The sequence below is a fragment of the Equus caballus genome, chromosome 8, assembly GCF_041296265.1.
Source record: "Equus caballus isolate H_3958 breed thoroughbred chromosome 8, TB-T2T, whole genome shotgun sequence".
Classification (NCBI taxonomy): Eukaryota; Metazoa; Chordata; class Mammalia; order Perissodactyla; family Equidae; genus Equus; species Equus caballus.
This window is the reverse complement of record NC_091691.1, coordinates 21,162,228-21,181,604: the sequence shown is the minus strand read 5'-3', so window position 1 is coordinate 21,181,604 and position 19,377 is coordinate 21,162,228. Positions and strand designations below refer to the sequence as shown.

The following is a 19,377-nucleotide window of genomic DNA, read 5'->3' as shown; positions in this document are numbered from 1 at the left end:
GAGTGAGGAGGGGAATTTAAACTAAGATCTCAAAGTGGAGTAAAAAAGAAAGCAGTCAAGAAAACGGTAGGGAAGAGCATCCCAGGAGGGAAGGGCGAGTGCAAAGGCCCTGAGGTGGGAAAGGAGAGGGAGAGGCCAGAGAGCAAGTGTGAGGGCGAGTGGCGGGGTCAGCCGAGGCAGGGCCTTCCCATGGGTGAGGAGTGTGTGTGTGTGTGTGTGTGTGTGTGTGAGTGTGTGTGTGTGTGTATAGGGTCTGAAGGGTTTCAACTGTCAGGATCCAGTTCACGGGCCCAGCTCAGGCTGCACGTGCAGCGGGAAGTGCTCCTGGGGGAGGGGGGGGGAGGAGATGAGGGTGGCGTCTACTGTGGCTGCCCGAGAAAGCCAGGGCTGGCGTGAAGGTGGGGGAGTTGAATCGACTGCTCCTATTTGCTGACGGGTCTAGACAGTGAGCCCCTGCGGTGGGGGCACAGAGGCCAGGTGGGGGCAGGAAGAGGAAGGGGACACGGTCTCCCGGGGTCCGCAGGCTGGCGAGTGGCTGGTGCCCCCTCCTGCTGCTCCCTCAGGCCGTCAGCCTGATGAGCAAGACCTCACTCCCTCATCCCCTGCTGTCCGTGAGCCCCCTCTGGGCTCAGCCTTTGGCTTCCTGGCCTTTTCCTGTGGACAGAGGAAGGAGGAAGGCACCAAGGGTGGAGACCCGAGTTTCTGGGGTCAGGCAGAGCCACACCTGCAGGTGCCAGAAGCTCTCTGGGCCCAGGACACCGTGACGGACGCACTTTACAGACAGGAGACTGAGGATGCGGAAGGTCAAGTCCCTGGCCCAGGCTCGTGAGGCTGTGAGTGGCGGATTGGTACCTGGCACCCACACTGGTCTGAATGCACGGCCCGAGCTCGGCACACTGGCACCAGGAGGTGGCGAATCCTGCCCTGGGGATGGCCATCCTAGGCCACCCTAGGACCATCATCTGGTCAGTGAAGTCAGGGCCAACGACGCCTCCCTCCGTGTCAGGCCCACAGGTCTGACAATCCTATTTTTGGTGAGCACGGACCATCCCCCTGGCTCTGGTGGTGTGGAAATTGAGCGCCACCTGTGTGATCATGCACGAGGACCCACGCACCCCTAAACAGGAGGAGCAGTGGGGAGGAACAGATGGACCCAGCCCTGTCACCCCAAGACCCACAGCGACTGGGAGCCTGGTCACCAGAGGGTCTGGCCTGGGTGAGGGTTAACATCGACCCCACCGGACAGCCCCCACCAGATGCTGCAGTCACCCGAGGCTGTGGGTCAAACCGCCATAGAAGCTGGGGAGCGAGCCACGTGGGGTTGGCGTCTTCGCCTCCGTTACTTCTCAGAGGAGAGTGGGAGGGATTAGGTCATGCCGCCCCTCAGGAATAGGGGGGCTGCCAACGCCGAGGAGCCTTGTGTGGGTTCCAGGGAACTCTGGAAACTGGGTGGAGACTGGAAGCCCCATCCAGAACAACCTGACACAGACCAGGGCTCACTCACCAAGTCACAGGCTCCTCTCAGCTGGAGCCCGCCCGGCGCCCCGCATTTAGAAGGAAACCACAGTGCTGAGGGGTGCTTTCTCTGGGCTTTACTTGGATTGACTGCCTGAGTCCAAGCACCGTCTCTGAGGTAGGCGCACCCTCACCCCCATTTCACAGAAAGAGAAGCTGAGGGTCAGAGGGGACCTCGCTGGTCTGAGGACACGGCTGGGGAGGCTAGGCCAGGATTCAGACCCAGGGCGGATGGGCCGCAGCTCTTTCCTCTCCACCACCCTGCCTCCTGGCGTGCGCTGGCCACAGGCCCCCCCTGGGGAGGCGTGTCTCCAGGCTGGAGGAGGTGTGCGCCTGTGGGCGCCCCAAGCCTGGGACATCGTTTGCCAGGACGGGGACTCGATATATTTCACAGGGTGTCCGGCATTAGCAAGACAGCTGAGCTCGGCCAAGTGGCCTGGTGCCTGGGCTTGGAGCTCGGCTTCATGAGCGGCCCTGTGGCCAGAGGGGACCCAGGAGGCCATGGTGAGCAGACCAGGGCGCACGGTCCCAAGAGGCGAGGATGCAGCAGGACAGAGGCCAAGTCCCCCGCTGTGAGCAGGCCTCGGACAGACGCAGGAGGGGCTCCAGCTCAGCAGTCCTGGAGGGGAGAACAAGGACGGAAGCTTCTGGAGCCTGTCTTGCACGCTCAGCACCGAGCCTGGTGTTGTTCATGGGTTACTGCATTTTCTTTCTCACTAAAGCCCTACAAGGGGGTGACCAGTTAGTGAGGAGGAGACTGGGCCGGGGTGCCCAGGCTGCGCCGGGTGGAGCGGGGCTGCGTGCCCAGCAGCCTCACTCCAGGGAGCTGCCGGTCACCCCTGGTGCTACAGCCCTCCCGGGACCCGGGACAGGGGGCTAGCTCCCACGTGGCTGCACACCCTGGAGCGAGTCCTGAGTCCGTGTGTGCCTGACCTCCCTCCCGTAGGATGGGGCCAGGCTGCGTCTCAGGGTGCTGGGCGAGAGGGGAGGGGACATCTGTGGGAGCAGCAGACCTGGGCATGAGGCGGGGTGCTGTCTCTGCTGCTCCCAGGTCCTCGAGCTGCTGTGAGGGACACACTAACGTGGGGGCTGTGCGTTGCCCTGGCCCTCTAGTGCTGGGCACAGCTTGCGGGCAAGGGGCAGAGGACTGAGGCCCTCGTCCCCTCTGACCTTGGGCGCGTGGCGGGTGGGCGGGCAGCGCAGGAGCCAGAGCGGCTGTCCCGGTCCCCGGGGCCCTGGAGCACGTACCCTCTCGGTGCCAGCTCACAGCTGAAGGGTCTGCTCCTCGCTGTCGTTTTCACTGTCTTCCAGCTGCTCCAGGATCTCGTCCAACACCACAGACCGCTTTTTCTTCGGGGGCTCTGTGGGAGCCCAGATGGCAAGAGAGGAGAAAAGAAGAGCCGAAAGGGTGGGGAGGCAGAAGAGAGAGACGGAGAGAGGGAGAGCGGGAGGGAGGCGGGGAGAGGGAGGAGTGGAGCAGGGAGAGAAAGCAAGGGAGGGAAGTGGGGGGACAGAAGGAACCAGAAAAGAGAAGAAAGGGAGGAGAGACTCAGAGGAGGAGGAATGAGAGAAGGCGGGGAAGAGGGGAGAGAAACACTGCGGTCAGTCTGCAGCCTCACTCACCACGGGGCTGCCTCTCCCGGCCCAGAAACCCTCCTGCTCTGTGGCCGCCCCCTCCCATCGTCTCAGGGGACAGGACACCATTTCAAAAGGGAGGGAGGAAGGCCCCTTCCCAGCAGCTCAGAGGGTAAGGAATCTCTGCCTGGCTAGGGGAGCCGAAAACCTTCAGAGGGGCTGAGTCAAGCGAGGGCAGGGGTTGAGGGAACAAGTAGCTGTTCCTCTATTCTTGAAGGTCACAGACACTTAATGGTATAGTAGGCGGCTGGCATACAGTAGGTGCTCAATAAATGCTGGGTGAATAGACGCTCAAGGAACCCACAGGAGGCAAGGAAGGAGTAACAATCAGAGGCGCCTTTAGAAAGGAGGGGCTATTTGACTTGGGCTTTGAAGAATACAGAGGAGTTCTGTGAGGAGAGGGGTAAGGGGATGCAGGCGCACAGCACAGTCGTATGAAAGGGCAGGGTGGGCTCAGCAAAATACAAGGCTGGGCCCCAAACACTACTGATTGAGTATCTACTATGTGCTACACCTCCAATCCTCTCAACTACCCCACAGGCAAGAACTGTTATTGCCTCTTACAGGCGAGGGACCTGAGCCACGGACAGCAAGCCTACAATCCCTCAGCTAGGAAGGGGCGAAGCCAGGATTTGAACTCAAGCCACACCAAAGCCCACAGTCTTCCCACTTTTCACTAAAGTCTCCAGGGCTGACCAGAGAATGCCAGAGAGACAAGGGGAGGCAGGAGAGGGTGTGCTGGTCCCCTTGGCCCTCCAGGAAGGGAATGGGGTGGGGGGAGGTTGGGCTCAGGGCTGGCCCACTCCGTCAGTCCCTCTGCTGGTCCAACCACTCATTGGTGGTCAGCCTCGCTCACAGGTATCACATGATCTGGACAGAGGCGGCTGTGGAGGGGCCGTCCCGATTCCCTCTCCTCCCCGGCTCAAATGACACCTCCTCTGTGAAGTCCTCCAGGCGGAACAAGCCATCCCTGTGACCCTGTGCCTCCATCTCCCCGCTGGGTGGCGGGCATGTCTTTCTCACCCGCTCTCCCCAGAGCCCAGTCCGGCGCCTGGCCCAGAAATGAAGAATCCCAGTCTCTTCCAGGTGATCTTGGGCGAGTGACTTGGCCTCCTTGAGCCAATTTCTCCATCTCATGCCTCCAAAACCGACGGGGACACCGACCCCTTTTCATCTCCACGGCCACCCGCCCGACCCAAGCACTTCTCACCCGCCTCCCGCCTCGCCCTCAGGGCCCAGGGCTACAGGCAGCCCAAGGGATCCTTCGAGAACAGGTACTACCGCTCGGGGGTCTCGGAGCTCCCTGGCTTTGCGCCACACAGATGCGGCATCCCTGGGGCGGCCCTCCCTCCGGGCTCGGGAAGCTCGCTCCACCCAGACGCCTCCGCACCCACAGGGCCCGGACCCCTCAGTCCAGCCCCAGCTCCCAGGTCCCTCCTCGGAGAGGACTCCCCTGGCCACCGTCTGACACAGCACTTCCCCTCCCAGCCCCTCTGCGGGCATTTCTTCATTCGGGACGCTGCCCGTTCCTTGTCCCTGCCTTAGCACGCTGCCTGGGGGGGCGCATTAGTATCTGCTGGACGAGGGAAGAGCGGATGGCGTGGTCTAGGGATGGAGGGCCAGGAAGGCGTGGGAGGCTGCCCCCGCCCGCCTGGGGAGCCTCCGGCCTGGCAGCTGCACCTGTCATTGTTAACCACAGAAGGGGAGAGGGGACAGGAGGTGGCTTAGACCCCGGCCTTCTCTCCTCTCCTCGTGGCTCTTGGTTCCTTATGACGGCCAGCTCTGAAGATGCACAGGGGCCTCTGGAAACTGAACTCGTGGTGGGAAATAGGAGCGGGGAAACAGAAGGGCAGCAAAACATGGCGTGCGGGCCTGTCATTGGCACCCCGCTCCCCACGCCTGGGACGGTGGCTCCCTGCTCTCCAGGGCCACAGTTGGCCTGGGGTCTGGGGGGTGGTCAGGGGTGGGGGTGGCAGCAGCTGGCAGCGTTCACTTCCACAGCATTTTCTCTCGCACAGACCGAGCATGGCTCTGGGAAACGGGCAAGGGGGAAGTGTCACGCTTCCATTGCGTGGCTCAACCTCGGAAATCGTACTGGACTCCGAGCCTTTCTCCCCACCTCTGCCGCGGCCCCTCTGCCCAAGTGGCTGTCATCTCTGGCCTGGCCACAGCCTCCTCTGCCCTCCCTCCCAGAATCTGGTCCTGAATGGTGGCCAGAGGAATCCTGTTAAAACTTACATTGGAGCATGTTGCTCCTTTGTCTAGACCCTCCATCGGTGCCATCTCACCTGTGAGGGTGGCTGCCAGGGCCACACAGGCAGCCCGTCGTGTCTCTGAACTTTCAGTTACCACTCTCCCCTCACTCACTCTGCTCCAGCCACCCCGAGCCACTTCCTGGTCCCTGGCACCCACCTCTCCCACCTCAGGGCCTTTGCACCTGCTGTTCCCTCTGTCTAAAATGTTCTTCCACCAGGAAGCCACTTGGGGGCCTCATCTTTTTGGTGAGCTCTCCCTGATCTCCTTGTTTAAAATCACAAGTCCCTCTGACGCCCCGTTCCCGGTCATTTCCCTCCGCAGCACTGACCCCTCTGTGAGGACGTTTACTTGTGTAGTTTATCGTCTGATTCCCTCCCAGGACGTTGGCTCCGGGGGGTGGGGGTTTGTCTGTTTTGTTCACTGCTCTATCCCCAGGGCCTGGGACAGAGACTGGCACACAGCAGACACTCAACGAGTATCTGTTGAGTGACTGACTGAACAAACGACAGGGGGACAAGGCTGCTGAAGGACACAGAGAGCAGTCTGCAACAACCTGCACTTATACGACAGAGATGTGAGCACCTGCTCCGGGCTGGGCAGGGCAGTGAACGAGGCGGGCCCTGGGCCAGCGTGGGGAGATGGAGAAGCAACCAGACAACTGCAGCTCAGCGCAGAATCCACTGCACTGGGATGTGGCAGGCACCTGTGCCGGGGCTATCAGGGCGGCTTCCTGGAGGAAGTGACGTCAACACGGCCAGACCCCAGCTGCCTCCCTGGCATCAACTGCCCTCTGAGACAGCAGGCGCCTCTCAACCTCAGCCCCAGCCCCACGGGCACCAACGCCGCTTGTCTCTGCCCAGGAGCTGGGCCTCACTGCTTTAAAGACGGGTGAACCAGGTCTTCTCCATGCTCGCCTGGAATGCCAGCCCTGTTCTCTCTCCGCTTGTAGGGCCCACCTTCCCCTGAGCCACCTGGGCTCCAAAGACTCCTCCCCTCTGGTCACCCAACAATCACTTAGAGAGCCGGGTACCTGTGCGGCAGCATGGGGGCTACAGGCTCCCGCCCACAGGAGGCTCACGCTCTGAGGCCCTGCAGAGGCAGCCGTGGGGAATGAAAAGACCCCACACCATCCAGAGCTGGGCTCCAATCCCGGCCCTCCCCACCTCAGTGGGGGCCCTGGGGTCGGCGCTTCACTTGCGGAGCCTTTGCTCCCTCTTCTGGATCAGGCAGCCCCGGGGTCCCGCAGAAGCCCGGGAGGGACTGAGGGGACGGAACTGCTGCCCTCTGCGCCTCAGATCGGCTGGCGCTAACTGCGCCTGGGTGAACTTCCACCCACGCACACGCCCTTCTCACATTCGCAGTTTCCAGCAGGTGGTGCGAGCACAGGAACATTCCAGAAGGACGAGGGCACATGGTGGAAGGGAGACCTGCCCTCTGCCGCCGTGCCAGGCGCGTGGGGGCTTTTACAGCACCAACCGGCGAGGAGTGCCTGCAGGTGGTGACCGCGACTTCCCTGCAGCGTGCCCCAGTGCCCAACAGGCACCCCGGCACCTGTCCCCGCAGAGTCTCCTAGGGAAGCGCAGCCCAGGGTAACTCGGGCCTGCCCAGCTCCTCGAGAGCCTGCCTGCCATCAGAGGGTCCCCAAGACTGCGCTGGCCAGGCCCTGGCAGACCCTGAGCTCTGTGTGCTGGCGGCTGGGTCTGTCTGGTTGGCTGTGGTGTCCCAGGGCCCAGCGCATAGTAGGTGCCCTGGAATCATTTGTTGAATGAATGAATGAATGAGCCCTAGGGCATCAGGGTCGCTAACGTTTAAAAAATGAAACTGCTGTTTTTGGAATAGCAATAAAACAGAGTGTCAGAGCTGGGAGGCACCCAAGACGGCATCTGGCTGGGGAAACTGAGGCCCAGATGGAGGGGGACGTAGCTGGAAGAGGAAACACGCACAGGACGGCCACGTGACAAGCAGCGTCCATCTGAGTCCCACAAGCCCCTCAGGAGGCGGGCGGCGTCCCCCACTGCCCAGCTGCGGAGGTGGAGGCGCAGAGGGGTGCACCCCCAAGGCCCCACAGTCAGCGGCAGCCCTCCAGTGCACCTCAGCCACCTTGGCGGGTCCAATTTGCAACCCACACAAGCTCTGTGCGGCGCCACGTGGCGCTCCTGAGGGGCCCTGCCGGGGGCGGAGGCACAGTCGAGGCCACACAGGAGCCCACAACAGGCACGGGGTCACACGCTTGATGTTAGGATGGGACATGCTTGGCTCTGGCTCCCAAGCTGTGTGACACGGGGCAGGGCAGGCGTCCCTCTGAGATGCGACCCCGCACGTATAAGAAGGGCGACCAGCCTGCTCCTCCACCCCTCCCTCTGTGACCCCAGGCCCCAGTGTAGAGGAAGCCCTCCCAGGCCGTCTGGAGCAGGCGAGGGGTTCCCCTTTCTGTGGGAGGCTCTCGGAGCACCCCTGCTTCTCCTCAGTACTGATCGTCTCCCTGCTCAGGCACGCGGGCGCTGACTGGCCGTGTGGCCGAGGCAGCAGACTTAGCCCCACTGTGCCTCAGTTTCCTGAGCTGCACAATGGGGACACTATGAATACCCACCTCGTGGTTGTGGTGGGGATGGAAGGAGTGAAAAGAGCAATGCCCAGCTCCTAGTTGAGGCTCTATCGAGGGGGCTGAGGGCAACACCTCTGTCACCATCTCTCACATCAGAGAGGCTGGTTTAACACCCATCTCTTTGCCGCTGGCCAGTGAGCACCAACAGGGCGGGGCTGTCAGAGGAAGGTGGACAGACAGTCGGCAACGTGCAACGAGTCGTTAGGTAAGTGAAGGAAATGAACTGGCTCATCCAGGCCAAAGGAGGCACGATCCCTCGCCCCCCAGGTTGGGAAATGGAGGCCCAGGGGGATCCACCGACTGATGTGGGGTGGGAGGCATGGAAGGCAGGTTAGCGACCGGCCAACTCCACAGCCTTGCAAGTCAGACAATCAGAGGTCCCTGCTCTGCCACTTAAGGGCTCCGTGATCTTGGGCAAGTCGCTTCAGCTCTCTGGGCCTCGTCTGAACACTGGGGATGAAAACAGGACCATCTCGTGGGGCGGCTGTGAGGATTAGCGACTTCGTGTGTGGAGCCGGGCCTTCCTGAGGGCTTGGTACCCTGAGCCAATGCTGCTCTCAGGGGGCTGGTGCGTCTGGCCCAGGTCGGGTCCCCAAATGCTCCCCCAGAGGTCACGTTGGGCCCCGAGTTTCCACCCAACAGCACCCGGCACTCCCTGCAGGCCCTGCCTGCGCAGAGCACCCAGCTCGCAGGGAACAGCTGCTGAAACCCCGCTTCCCCAACATCAAAAGCCTCAGTGGGTTTTCACCAAACAAACATAATGCGGAACCAGAGAAAGGTGTAAAATAAATAAACGAAACAAGCTGTGCATTTTCTTTCAGTCTTACAGCTGCACCCAAAGATAAACAACGAGTGAGTGTCACCAAACATCAATACCCGGGAAATTAACTTGACAAAAAGCTCAGCCGGCCCCCAGCAACCCCCTAGTCCTGCCCCCTCCCCCTCCAACCACCATTCTGCATTTCTGGAGTTCCCATCTAATGATTTTATTTTTCAATTAATTCCTTGACAGAATGCCAGCCCGCGCCTCTTTCCCGGCCCTGGCTGGCGTCGTCGCCCTGCGTGGAAGGCACAGGCGGGCAGAGAGAAAGGCGCGGGCGGGCGGGGGCTGTCGGGAGGGACGAGAGCAAGCGCTTCGCAGGGCTTGGTTCCGGAGGCAGAACCCAGAACCCCGAGAGGAGGCAGGCGTGACCCCAGTGAGGCCGGTTCCGAGTGCCAGGCTGTGGCTCCGGCTGGGCGGCCCGGGGCAAGGAGCCTAGGCTCTCTGTGCTCAGCCTCTGCGGTTACTGAACAGCACCCGCTCCTTGGTGCTTATGAGCCTGGGAAGAGCACACAGGCATCAGGCCTGGGCCACAGGGCCCTGCACACAGCAAGCACTCCACAAAGGTTGGCCTTCTCGCTGTCACCAGTGGGAGCCGTCACAGAGCCTGTGGGAAGGTCACCTCCCTCCTCTATAAAATGGGGGTGGCAAAACCAGCCCCAGACAAATGCAGCAGCTGCTCTGGGCACCCCACCCTGGAGGTCACCCACAGCACGGGCACGCAGCTCTGGGACATGATAATGGCACCCCGCCTCGAGGGCCGTGTGGCCCTGGCACAGGGCTGGTGGGACGTGTCTGGGATTTAAGCACCTGGAGAAACCCTCCACCAGTGAGGTGGGTCAACGGGGAGCGGGTGGACACATGTCCCAGCTCCGTCGACTAACGGGGGACAGTTCTGAGCTGTGGGTGCTCATCGAGGCCCCTGGACTGGCGCCCCGCCTCCCCCTCCCACGTGCGTTCCTAGGCTCACCTCTTAGGTGGTGTGCTTGGTGCCAGAATCCAAGTCTCAGGGTCTGCTCCCAGGGGATCCAGACCAAGTCCCCATGGTCTACAGGTGACCAAACGGGACAAAGCAGAGCCACACACCACAGGCCCACCGAAGAGCGTGTGGATTTGCCAACATCACTGAACTAAAAAACGAGTAACCAATATGTAAACACACAGAGATGCTACACAAGGATCTCCATTTCTAGCTCCTATTGAAACTGGCTGATCGGCCACCCTGGGCCCAGGTCCCCACCTAAAGGGAGCCGATGGGCTGCGTGCTACTGGGCCCTGGAGACGGGAGGCTCACTCACGTGGTGTGTTTTCGGCCTGTTCCTGGAGGCCCTGGGTTTGCTATCCTGGGAGACAAAGGCCAGGCGAGGCCTTGGCCGACTGTGGAGTGCAGGCCCCTGCAGCAGGCTTTGCTCTGCTAAACCCGTGCCTGAGCCGACTCCAACAGGCCGGTGGCGGGGTGAGGGGGCAGATGCAGCTCTGTCTCCTGTCTGTCCCTCCAGGGGAGGAAGGAGGGTGGAGTGGGGAGGGCGGGACTCCAGGCGGGAACAAGGCACCCACAGCCTTCAGATTCAGCGGCCTGCTGTCCCGGGCTGTTGGGGGCACAAGCAGTCTGTGAGTCCCACCCTGTGGGAATTAGGGCGCCTGAGCCACAGCGTGTGGATACTGGGCTGTCCCTGTATCTGGGACATGATAATGGCACCCCGCCTCGAGGGCCGTGTGGCCCTGGCACAGGGCTGGTGGGACGTGTCTGGGATTTAAGCACCTGGAGAAACCCTCCACCAGTGAGGTGGGTCAACGGGGAGCGGGTGGCTCCCTCAGCTGCCGGCGCCCGGGTCCCCCTGCCTCCTGGCTCCAGATCTCGCAGCCCCCAAGGGCAGAACCTGCAGACATCCAGATGGGTCTGCACCCCGGGGCTCGGTTTAGAGCAGGTGCACACTAGATGCTCGCACAATAAAGGGCACTCGTCAGGGAGAGGACCGGCCTGGCTCACAAGACCAAGTTAGTGGCTCTTTGTCGGTACAAGGAGGCTGTTCTAAGGAAGTGCCTTTCCAAGGCTGGTCCTGCTAAGAACCAGCTGTGACTGAGAGCCCCTGCTCAGAGCCTGCAGGCAGGAGGAGACTGGGCCCCAGCCCCGCCCCTCTGCTGCAGGCACTTAAAGGAGAGCTTAACTCCGTACCTCAGTGTTCCTGTCTGCGAAATGGGGACGGGCCTGCCTTCCAGACCTCAGGCCTATGGGTTCCTGCCTTCAGTCATCCTAGCCAGTATTCACTGAGTGTGTGCTATGTGCCAGGCCTGGTGCAAGGGACACAGCTGTGAAGAAGACCCCAAAGGACATACTGGACCACCAGCCACAGAGGCCATGCTGGGGCCCCAGGGCCAGGTCTGGGCTCTGCCACTCACTGGTGCCCGGCCTCGGGATGACTGGACTTACTCTCTGTAGAGAGGGCTCGGTAGGAGCACCCACCACAGAGGTGCCGACGAGATAAGGTGTGGAAGCCCTCGGCCCAGTGCCAGGCAAGCAGAGGTGTCGAGTCAACGTGAAAAGGGACAATGAGGTTCCTACGAGGACACAAGGTACAAGGAGGCTGTTCTAAGGAAGTGCAGAGGGCAGGCAGGGCCCCACCAACCGGCCACCCAGCAGGCTGAGTCAGCACTGAGGGCTGAGGAGGACGAGCCAACGGCAAGCAGGGAGCCCTTGCAACCCCGGGCCTTGAGCCCAGCTCTTCCGGACAGGAGCAGGGCAGCTCCCAGGTGCCTTCTGAGAGTGGCGTCCAGAGCCCCAGGAGCAGGGTGGTATCGTTGTCCCATTTTTCAGATGCAGAAGCACTTACTCTAGGCCTTGGGGAGCTCACGTGCCCACAGATTCCCCAAACGGGGCCTTGAGCTGGGACGGGGCTGGCTCCAGGGCCTTCCTGTCACACCCACAACGCCTATGGTCCTGTGGCTCAGCTGCTCGCCCTGCGGTGGGAGACGCAGCCCTCGCCCTCCTCAGGGGGAGCTCCTCCACAGGAAATGCGTGGAACAGCACCCACCCTGCTGCAGGAGACCTTCTCTCAAGAGGCCAGTGTTTCTCAACCAGCCGCACGATAGAACCATCTAGAAAACCACTGATGCCTGGACCCTCCCCCAGAGGTTCAGTGTGAATGGCCTGGGTGGGCACTGGCTTCTGAGACTGCTGTGACTACTGCCGTTGTTACTTTGGGTGCTAAGGGCTCTGGCTCCCTGGGAAGCAAGGGACCACAGTGCAGCCAGGGTGGGCCTTGCTCAGTCCTCTAAGCATCTTGGGCACACACTGGTTTCAGGCAGCTGGACTGGCGGCTCCCCATCCACAGGGGTTGGTGAAGGCGCCCTGGCCTGGACTGTAGTGGCTTCAGCCCACGGCAGGGCTGTGAGGCCGGGCTGAGCCTGGGCTTTCGGGCTCGCCCCTGCACGTGTGTGCATTAGTTACAGGTGCTGGAGCAGCCTCTGCAGGCTGGGGGCTGGGGCCGGGGGCGGGTGTCCAGGTGAAAGTGACTCGCTGCAGAGGACAGAAGAAAAACGAGGCGGGAAACGGCAGAAGGCGTCCCCCACCTCCCTGCCCCGGGCCTGGAGGTATCTTTCAACTTCTAGGGGCTCCGCTGACATTAGCTGCCTGCCCCCTTCCTCTTGGCACAGGCCCTGGGTTGGGAGTACATGCCAGAAAGCAGGAATCAGTAGCACTGCCTCAAGGGGCCCACGGGGAATGAGGCTGCCCCAGGATCCGTAAGTGCAAAGGCCTGGAAGGGCCAGGCAGGACTGTGAAGGAGTCGAATGGTCTGGGTGGGTGACTATAGGGAGGACTGTGGACTGCGGCAAATGGCAAGCTATGTGATTCAGCTCCAGCTGCCCTCTGGGAGTGCAAGACCCTCAGGGTGGTCAGACCTGATTTCTCAAGAGAGATCCAGATTTCTCAAGAGAGAACAGAATCTCAATTTTTAGGTCACATTTTCTGGTAGCAAAATAGTGGCGATGAATTAAAAAAACAAAACTTTTTTCACATCTTATAGGCAAAGTAAAGATGTGTGGCTGGCCTCAGCTGACGGCTTACCTGCGCGGCCTCTGATTTATCGTCTCTCTACCCAACCCCACGGGTTCTACTTGTGGTTGTGGAGAAGCAACGAAACCCTCTACATCTGTGTGCTTTCCTCGGGTTTCTCGGGCCTGGGCCAGCCTGCCGCTCAGAAACAAAACCGGCCGCCCCTGCTGCCAGCCACAGCCCTGGAGGCCAGTCCGCCTCCTCCTGCCCCGATTTCCAACACTCTGGTCCCCAGGTCCCCAAACCCTCGTCCAATCCGGGCCCAGCCCCTTCCCCTCCCAAGTCGCTCTGAAATTCTCCTGTCAGTTTAATTCCGTGATCGATGAGGAAGAGCAGGAAAAATGGCCCGGCACAGCTGGTTTCCCCGTTAGCCCTAGCAGGATTCCTGGCCTCGCTGGCGACGGCTGAGTGAAATGTTTGCAGAACGCAGAGAACACAAGTCAATAACAATTTAGCGGGATTGGGAGCAAGTACCTTCCCTGCACGGACAGCCGTTCCCGGGGGACAGGGAAGACAGTGTGCAGGATATTGCTGAAGCGCCTGGAAATATTTCCAAAATGCCACTCCAAGAGGCTCGGGGTGTGGGGGGTGGAAAGAATGAAGAGGAGGAGGGGGTGACCCGGAGGACACCTGCTCCAGCTCACTCCCGGACCCTCCAGCCTCGCCGGCCCCTCTGCAGGGAGAAACTTCGGCTTTGTGAATGTGGCTCCCTCCCCACGGCCAGCCATTTGCACCCCTGCAAGCAGCTGCCACCTAGGAGCCGCCTTGACCATAACACTCCAGCTTCTTGATTTTTCTTCTCTCAATTCTGCCTCCGCCAGCGGGGATGGCTGGGGGTGTGCGAGGAAGAGTGGGTCTCCCAGGCCAATTTCAACCTCTCTCCTGGTGGCACCACCCACGTGGCTGGGAGCAGGTAAAGAACTGAACACAGCACCCTGGGCAGGGAAGGCAACCCCCTTCCAAGAGGGCAGGGGTGAGCCATTCTCATGCCCCTGGACCCTGCAGGGGCCCTTCCCCCATCTGGGACAGTCCGCCCTCACCTGCCTCCTGCTGGGCCTTCGACACCTCCCGAGGAAGGGCTGCCACAGTGACATCAGAAGGAAGGAACGAGAGGTACCCAAATTGAGGAATAAAAATGAGGCGGGGAGCTTACGGGAAACTTCTGTCTCCAGATGGCTGGGGAGATGCACAGCAGAGGGATATTTGAAATAATAAATTCTCTAACTTCACATACTTGCCTGAACTTTCCTGATGGTGGTTTTGAAAGGCCGATGATCATGTTTTCATGGCCAGGATCAAGGAGGCACACTTGCCAGGGCTGCTGTGGGGGTAACGGGCTCTCCTGGTCCCGATCTGTTGCAAACGTGCCATCCTCTGAATGATTCAGTTGCGGGGTGGGGGCGGGGTGAGCTGCGGCAGGCTTTAAATCTCATCCGTGTGCTGAGGACTTCCAAATTTATATCTCAGGCCAGACTTCGCCCCCGAGCTCTGAACTCATACATCTATCCGTGTGACGCCCCGCGGGAAGCCTGAGAGAGTCTCACAGCGAACTTGCCCACAACACCCCCCACCCGCTCTCCCCAGCTTCCCGGGCCTCGCCCGTCATGGGCACCACCGTTCTCGGAGAGACTCCAGCAAAAGTCTCGGCACCCGCCCTAACTCCTCCTGTCTTGAGAATCAAGTCCGGCTGGCTCCACCTTTACCACTACACTCAACCCACTTGCTTCTCTCTGCCCCTGGTCTCTGTCCCCGCCCAGGCCACTGCGCTTGCTTGCTGGGACAACTACAAAGGGACTCCTACCTCCATTCCTGCCTCTCTACAATGCATGCCCCAGATAGCAGCAAGGATAAGGTCTGGCAGTGTAAATGAGGCCAGGGTACTCCCCTCTTTAAATCTTGGAGGGACTTCCCAGTGTACCTGAATAAAAGCCACGCTCCCAGCCACGCCCCACAAGGCCCCACAGGGAGCTCTGCTGGCCTCTCCAGCTCTGCTTCCCACCATTCTCCAGTCTGGACCAGTTCTCTAGGCACAAGGACCTGCTGGAACATGCTTCTGCCCCAGGGCCTTTGCATCTGCAGTTCCCTCTGCCTGGAATGTTTTCCCCCAGATCTGTCTGGCTGGCTGGCACCATTGCATCACACAGAAACGCTGACTCTTCAGAAAGACTTTTTCCAGCCCCCAGATGGAAACCTCTCCCCCTTCTCCCTGCCTGAGGAGTATGTTTTATTCTCCTTTCTCTTCTCATTTCCTCCACAGGGCTTGCCAACATCAGAACTGTGATGTTACTTTTTCTTTGTTGTCCTCTGTCTCTCCCTCAACATAAGCTCCATGCGGGCAGGGACCCTCTCTCTTGTTCACTGCTGTGCTCTGTGCTGAGTAAGGGCCGGATGACCAGCTACCACTGAAGAACTGAGCGAAGTAATCAATGAAAGTGGAGCCAAGTGAGAAGGGAAAATGGGGCCCTTTCCAGGGAAAGTTGGAGTCCCTGAGCAGAGGACTCTGGGCAGAGGGGTGGAGGGGGTTCCGATGCCTCTGGAATTGTAGGCTCTCTGAAAAAAGCGGGTCATGGTGAGAGGCTTTGGGATAAAATGAGGGCAGCCATTTTTGGCCTGGCAGCTGCAAGCTTCTTCTATAAATGGTGAGACAGTGAATATTTTAGGCTTCGCGGGCCATAGGGTCTCTGTTGCAGCGACTCAGCTCTGGCCTGGCAGTGTGAGAATGCGGCCACAGACACGCGTGAGTGAACAGGCATAGCTGTGTGCCCAGAAAACTTCATTTACAAAAATGGGCTGTGGGCTGGATCTGCCTGTGGGCCGTTGTTTGCAACCACTGCCCTACCTGGATTTGGAGCCCAGGTCCGATAAGGGGGACCATCTGGGATTTAGGAACTGCTGGGGCTATAGGGAGTGGTGGAATGGGGTTGTCTGTTCTGCAGTGTGCAGAGCTGTGTGCCCTCAGGCAAGTCACTAGACTTCTCTGGGTCTCAGTTTGTACCTCAGAAAAATGGGAATAGCACCTCTCTCCAGGGAGTTGGGAGGCTCAAATGAAACCACTTGGCATTGGCATTGCTCCCTGCACACAGTAGGTCCTCGACAAAGCTCTCTCCTGTCTTTCTTTCTCTTTCATCTGACTCAATCTTTAGTAAGAAGTGACATGATTGCCTCTTTCCAGACCGGTGGTGTTCTGGCTCAGGGTTAGGAATATCCGGCTTAAGACCAAACAGGGCCCGGGGCTGGCTGCCTGCCTAACTAGCCGTGGGGCCTGGAGCCGGTTTCCCTCCCTGTGGGTGACAGTGAGGCTGGACTGAGCTCTGACCCTTGCACAGTGCCCAGCACATGCTAGGTGCTCAGTTAGAACCGGCCCTGCCGATGACTAAGGTCTCATTGACGTCTGAGTACTCACCCCCCAGTTAGCACGCACCCACCCTGCACTAGACGCAGGGCCTAGGCAGGGGACACGCAGAGGGCGTGTCCCCTGGAGGGTAAAGCCTGGAGGGAAGAAGAGAGAGTTGACAATCGCCCACCGGGACACAGAGTGGCAGGAAGACGGGGTGTGGGGGTCACAGATGAGGGAACCGGGGACCAGCCGTGTTGGGGAAAGCTGACCTCTGACAGTTGGGCTGAGATCTGGAGGATAAGGGCTCCAGCTGCGTGCCTGAGGCCAGTGGCATGGGACAGGTGCTCGTCTGTGCCTGGCGAGCCCCTCTCTCTGCCGGTGGGCCTGGCTCGGGCGGGGGACAGCGCCGCTGCCAGTCGCTTGCCATGCTGGTCATGTCCGCGCTCCCAGCTCGGGAGGTGAAAGGTGCCGCGGCTAACCACAGCCCATCATCGCTCCCAGCTCGGGAGGTGAAAGGTGCCGTGGCTAACCACAGCCCATCACTGCTCCCAGCTGGAGTAAGACAATGCCGGCAGCGAGCCGCCCCCCCCCCCCCCCCCCCCCCCCCCAGAAAAGCCTGTTTGCCTGGCCTCCCTCCGGCGGCGTGCACTCGGAAACGGAGGCTCGCGCGGGCGGGCTGCTTCTGTCCCATTATGTTCTCTCGCGCGCCCCGAGGCCTGCCAGGCCCTGAAAGCTTCTCGATGCTGCGACCCTGCTGGTTTGTAACTCGCTCGGGAAGAAAGGGACACAGCCAGCGGCCACCACTCCTCCTTTGCCCCGCATCGTACGCTCCACCCTCCCACAGAATAGCACTCTCCGTCCTCCCCCTGCTCCCCTTCCTCCTCCTCCTTGCCGAGCTAGAGACAGAAAGCTGATTTTGGCCTGGGAGGGGAGGCAGGAAGACGGGCCTGCGGGGAGCTGTGCGGGAGGCAGCTGGCCTGCTGGTCCCTGTAGAAAGCCCCGTCTGCCTGGGGTCAAGGTCTGTGTCCTCAGCGCAACTTCTCAAATGACTTTCAGAGACCGGCTCTGTGCTGTTCAATGGGATGGGACGGGTGTTTTGTAAGCATCAACAGGTAAGAGGAAACATAACGCCCTGCCATCATCCAGGGACAGAGGATGGAATGAAGGCTCCCACTGGGGGCAGGGAGGGTGAAGGGCCAAAACTGGCTTCTTCTGGGAGCTGGACAAGCAGTGAGCACCAGACTGGGGCCAAGCATGTCGAGCTTCCACAACTGTGGCAGAAGGCAAAATGGTCTGAATGCCGTCTTACCTGTAAGAGTCCTCCCCCCTCCCCCTCCCCCTCCTCCTCCGCATCGCCTAGTGCACTGACAAGCGCCCACCATGTGCGAGGCATGGGGACGCCCTCGAGACATGGGCCACCAGATGGCATCTCGAGTCGGAGGCAGACACATTGTCCTGAGCACTGCCTGTGTTGGGGCACATCCATTCTCTCTCTCATACACACATGCACGTTTGTTACTGCCCAGGTGTGTAAAAACCGGGGCTCTCCCTTACGTCTCAGTCCTCTGCCCAGAGGGCATCCCCCTTCGCCGGCCTAGACTGGAAGGCGCAGAAGGCGGGCAGCGTTCTCGGCGGCCCAGAGAAGGAAGGAGAACAGAGCCTGACGGGAGGGAGAAGCCCTCCACGGCCGCATGCTCACGACGCGCCAGGAGCGCCACAGGCACCATCGCCCGGAGCCCTGCGTCCCCTCCCGAGGTGGGCACCCCAGGGCATTGTGCAGACGACAAGGCTGGGGCTGAGCGACTTGCCCGAGGTCACAGAACGGGCACGGGGACACATACAGTGGCGCACACCTGCCATAAGAATGTGTGGTGCAGCAGGCGGCTGAGAGGCAGGTCTGACTCCTGACTCGGCCCCTCATGGCTGGGTGCCCTTGGGCAAGTTATCTGCCCACTCTGTGCCTCAGTCTCCTCATCTGTGAAACAGAGGATGAGGACAGTATTTACCTCCTAGGATTCCGCAGGATTAGTACCTGTAAAAGCCCACTGATAGGACCTGGCACGGAGTAAGGCTTAACAGATGAAGGTTGTTACAGTAATAATAACAATGATTAGTATCATCTCGCCTGCACTGCACATCGAGCTGTCTACCTTGACCTAGGCTCGTCAGGGACCCCCTGGAGGACAGAGAGCCTGGTCATGGGCGCTGGGATGCTCTCGGCCCACCAGCATCCTGTCCTCACGGTCACCCCAGGTTAATGGCTGGTCTGCTGGAGAAGCAAGCCTCAGGGCAGGGGCAAACTCAGGTGGCTCTCACTGATCACATGGTCACAATGAGGTCTTTGGCTGGGGTCACTGTCCCCGAGGGCAGCTCGGAGGCCACGGCGTCACCAGCAAGCTTCTTGCAGGGCCCTGCCAAATGGCAGGGATGCCGGCCTTTCATTCCGAGGCCCACCGTTCCACAGGGAGCCCTTTGTCGTGGCCTTGGTGCTCAGGCAAATGGGCTCGGGGCCTCCTCCTGAGATCTGAGTGCCTGCCTGGCGGAGACCAGGGCTGGGGGAGCGACTGGGCATGGATCCCACCTGCCCTCGAGTCTGCCAGGGCCTGGAAGCTCCGAACAGGGCGGATTTCAACACAAATGAGCTGGGCACTTTTCGCCACAGGGAAGGAGCAGAGCAGGGCAAAGTGTCCGGCCAGGAGGGCAGGAGGCCAGAGCCCTGGTCCGAACATTCAGGGCTGCCGTGAGCGCCTCCCGTCTCCTGAAGAGATCAATCAGACAGTGGGGCGGGCGGGAGAGAGGGACTCACATTTCCCCAGCGACCACTCTGTGCCGACTCGTCCAGCCCCCAACTCTGCGCCTCAGTTTCCTCACCTGTGAACAGGGACAACGGAACACGCACACCACAGGCCTTCTACGAGGACATGCTGTGTCAACACTAAAGGGCTGTGCATTGTTTCTCATTACAATTTACCATTTAGTCCCTCCACTGCTGGAAGGGAGTCCGCAGATTCTAGGCTCAGGGTCTGGGGGGGTCAGGATGAAGGAGGCCCTCCCTGCAGGGCACACTCACACACACGCCTCAGATCTCATGGAGCCGGACCCTTTGATAACGGCGTCTGCCGTCTAACACAGTGCACGGGGGCAGGGGCTGCAGT

The 19,377-nt window shown here is 60.5% G+C and overlaps 1 protein-coding gene across 4 annotated transcripts in view; it reads right to left on the bottom strand.

Moving 5' to 3' along the window:
• Positions 1 to 1,577: 1,577 nt before the first annotated feature.
• The window catches only part of RBM19 (RNA binding motif protein 19), a 129,418-nt gene continuing 111,618 nt past the window's right edge, over positions 1,578 to 19,377 (bottom strand). The window contains exons 24-26 of one of the 4 annotated variants that reach the window (XM_070275444.1): positions 19,029 to 19,093; positions 2,764 to 2,876; positions 1,578 to 2,239 (exon numbers count right to left, since the gene is read on the bottom strand). In XM_070275444.1, the coding sequence (XP_070131545.1) occupies positions 2,212 to 2,239; positions 2,764 to 2,876; positions 19,029 to 19,093 (206 nt within the window). In that variant the 3' untranslated portion in view covers positions 1,578 to 2,211. The remainder of the gene's footprint in view (positions 2,240 to 2,763; positions 2,877 to 19,028; positions 19,094 to 19,377) is intronic. The other 3 variants (XM_023647108.2, XM_005612586.4, XM_070275445.1) reach the window with 3 other exon arrangements.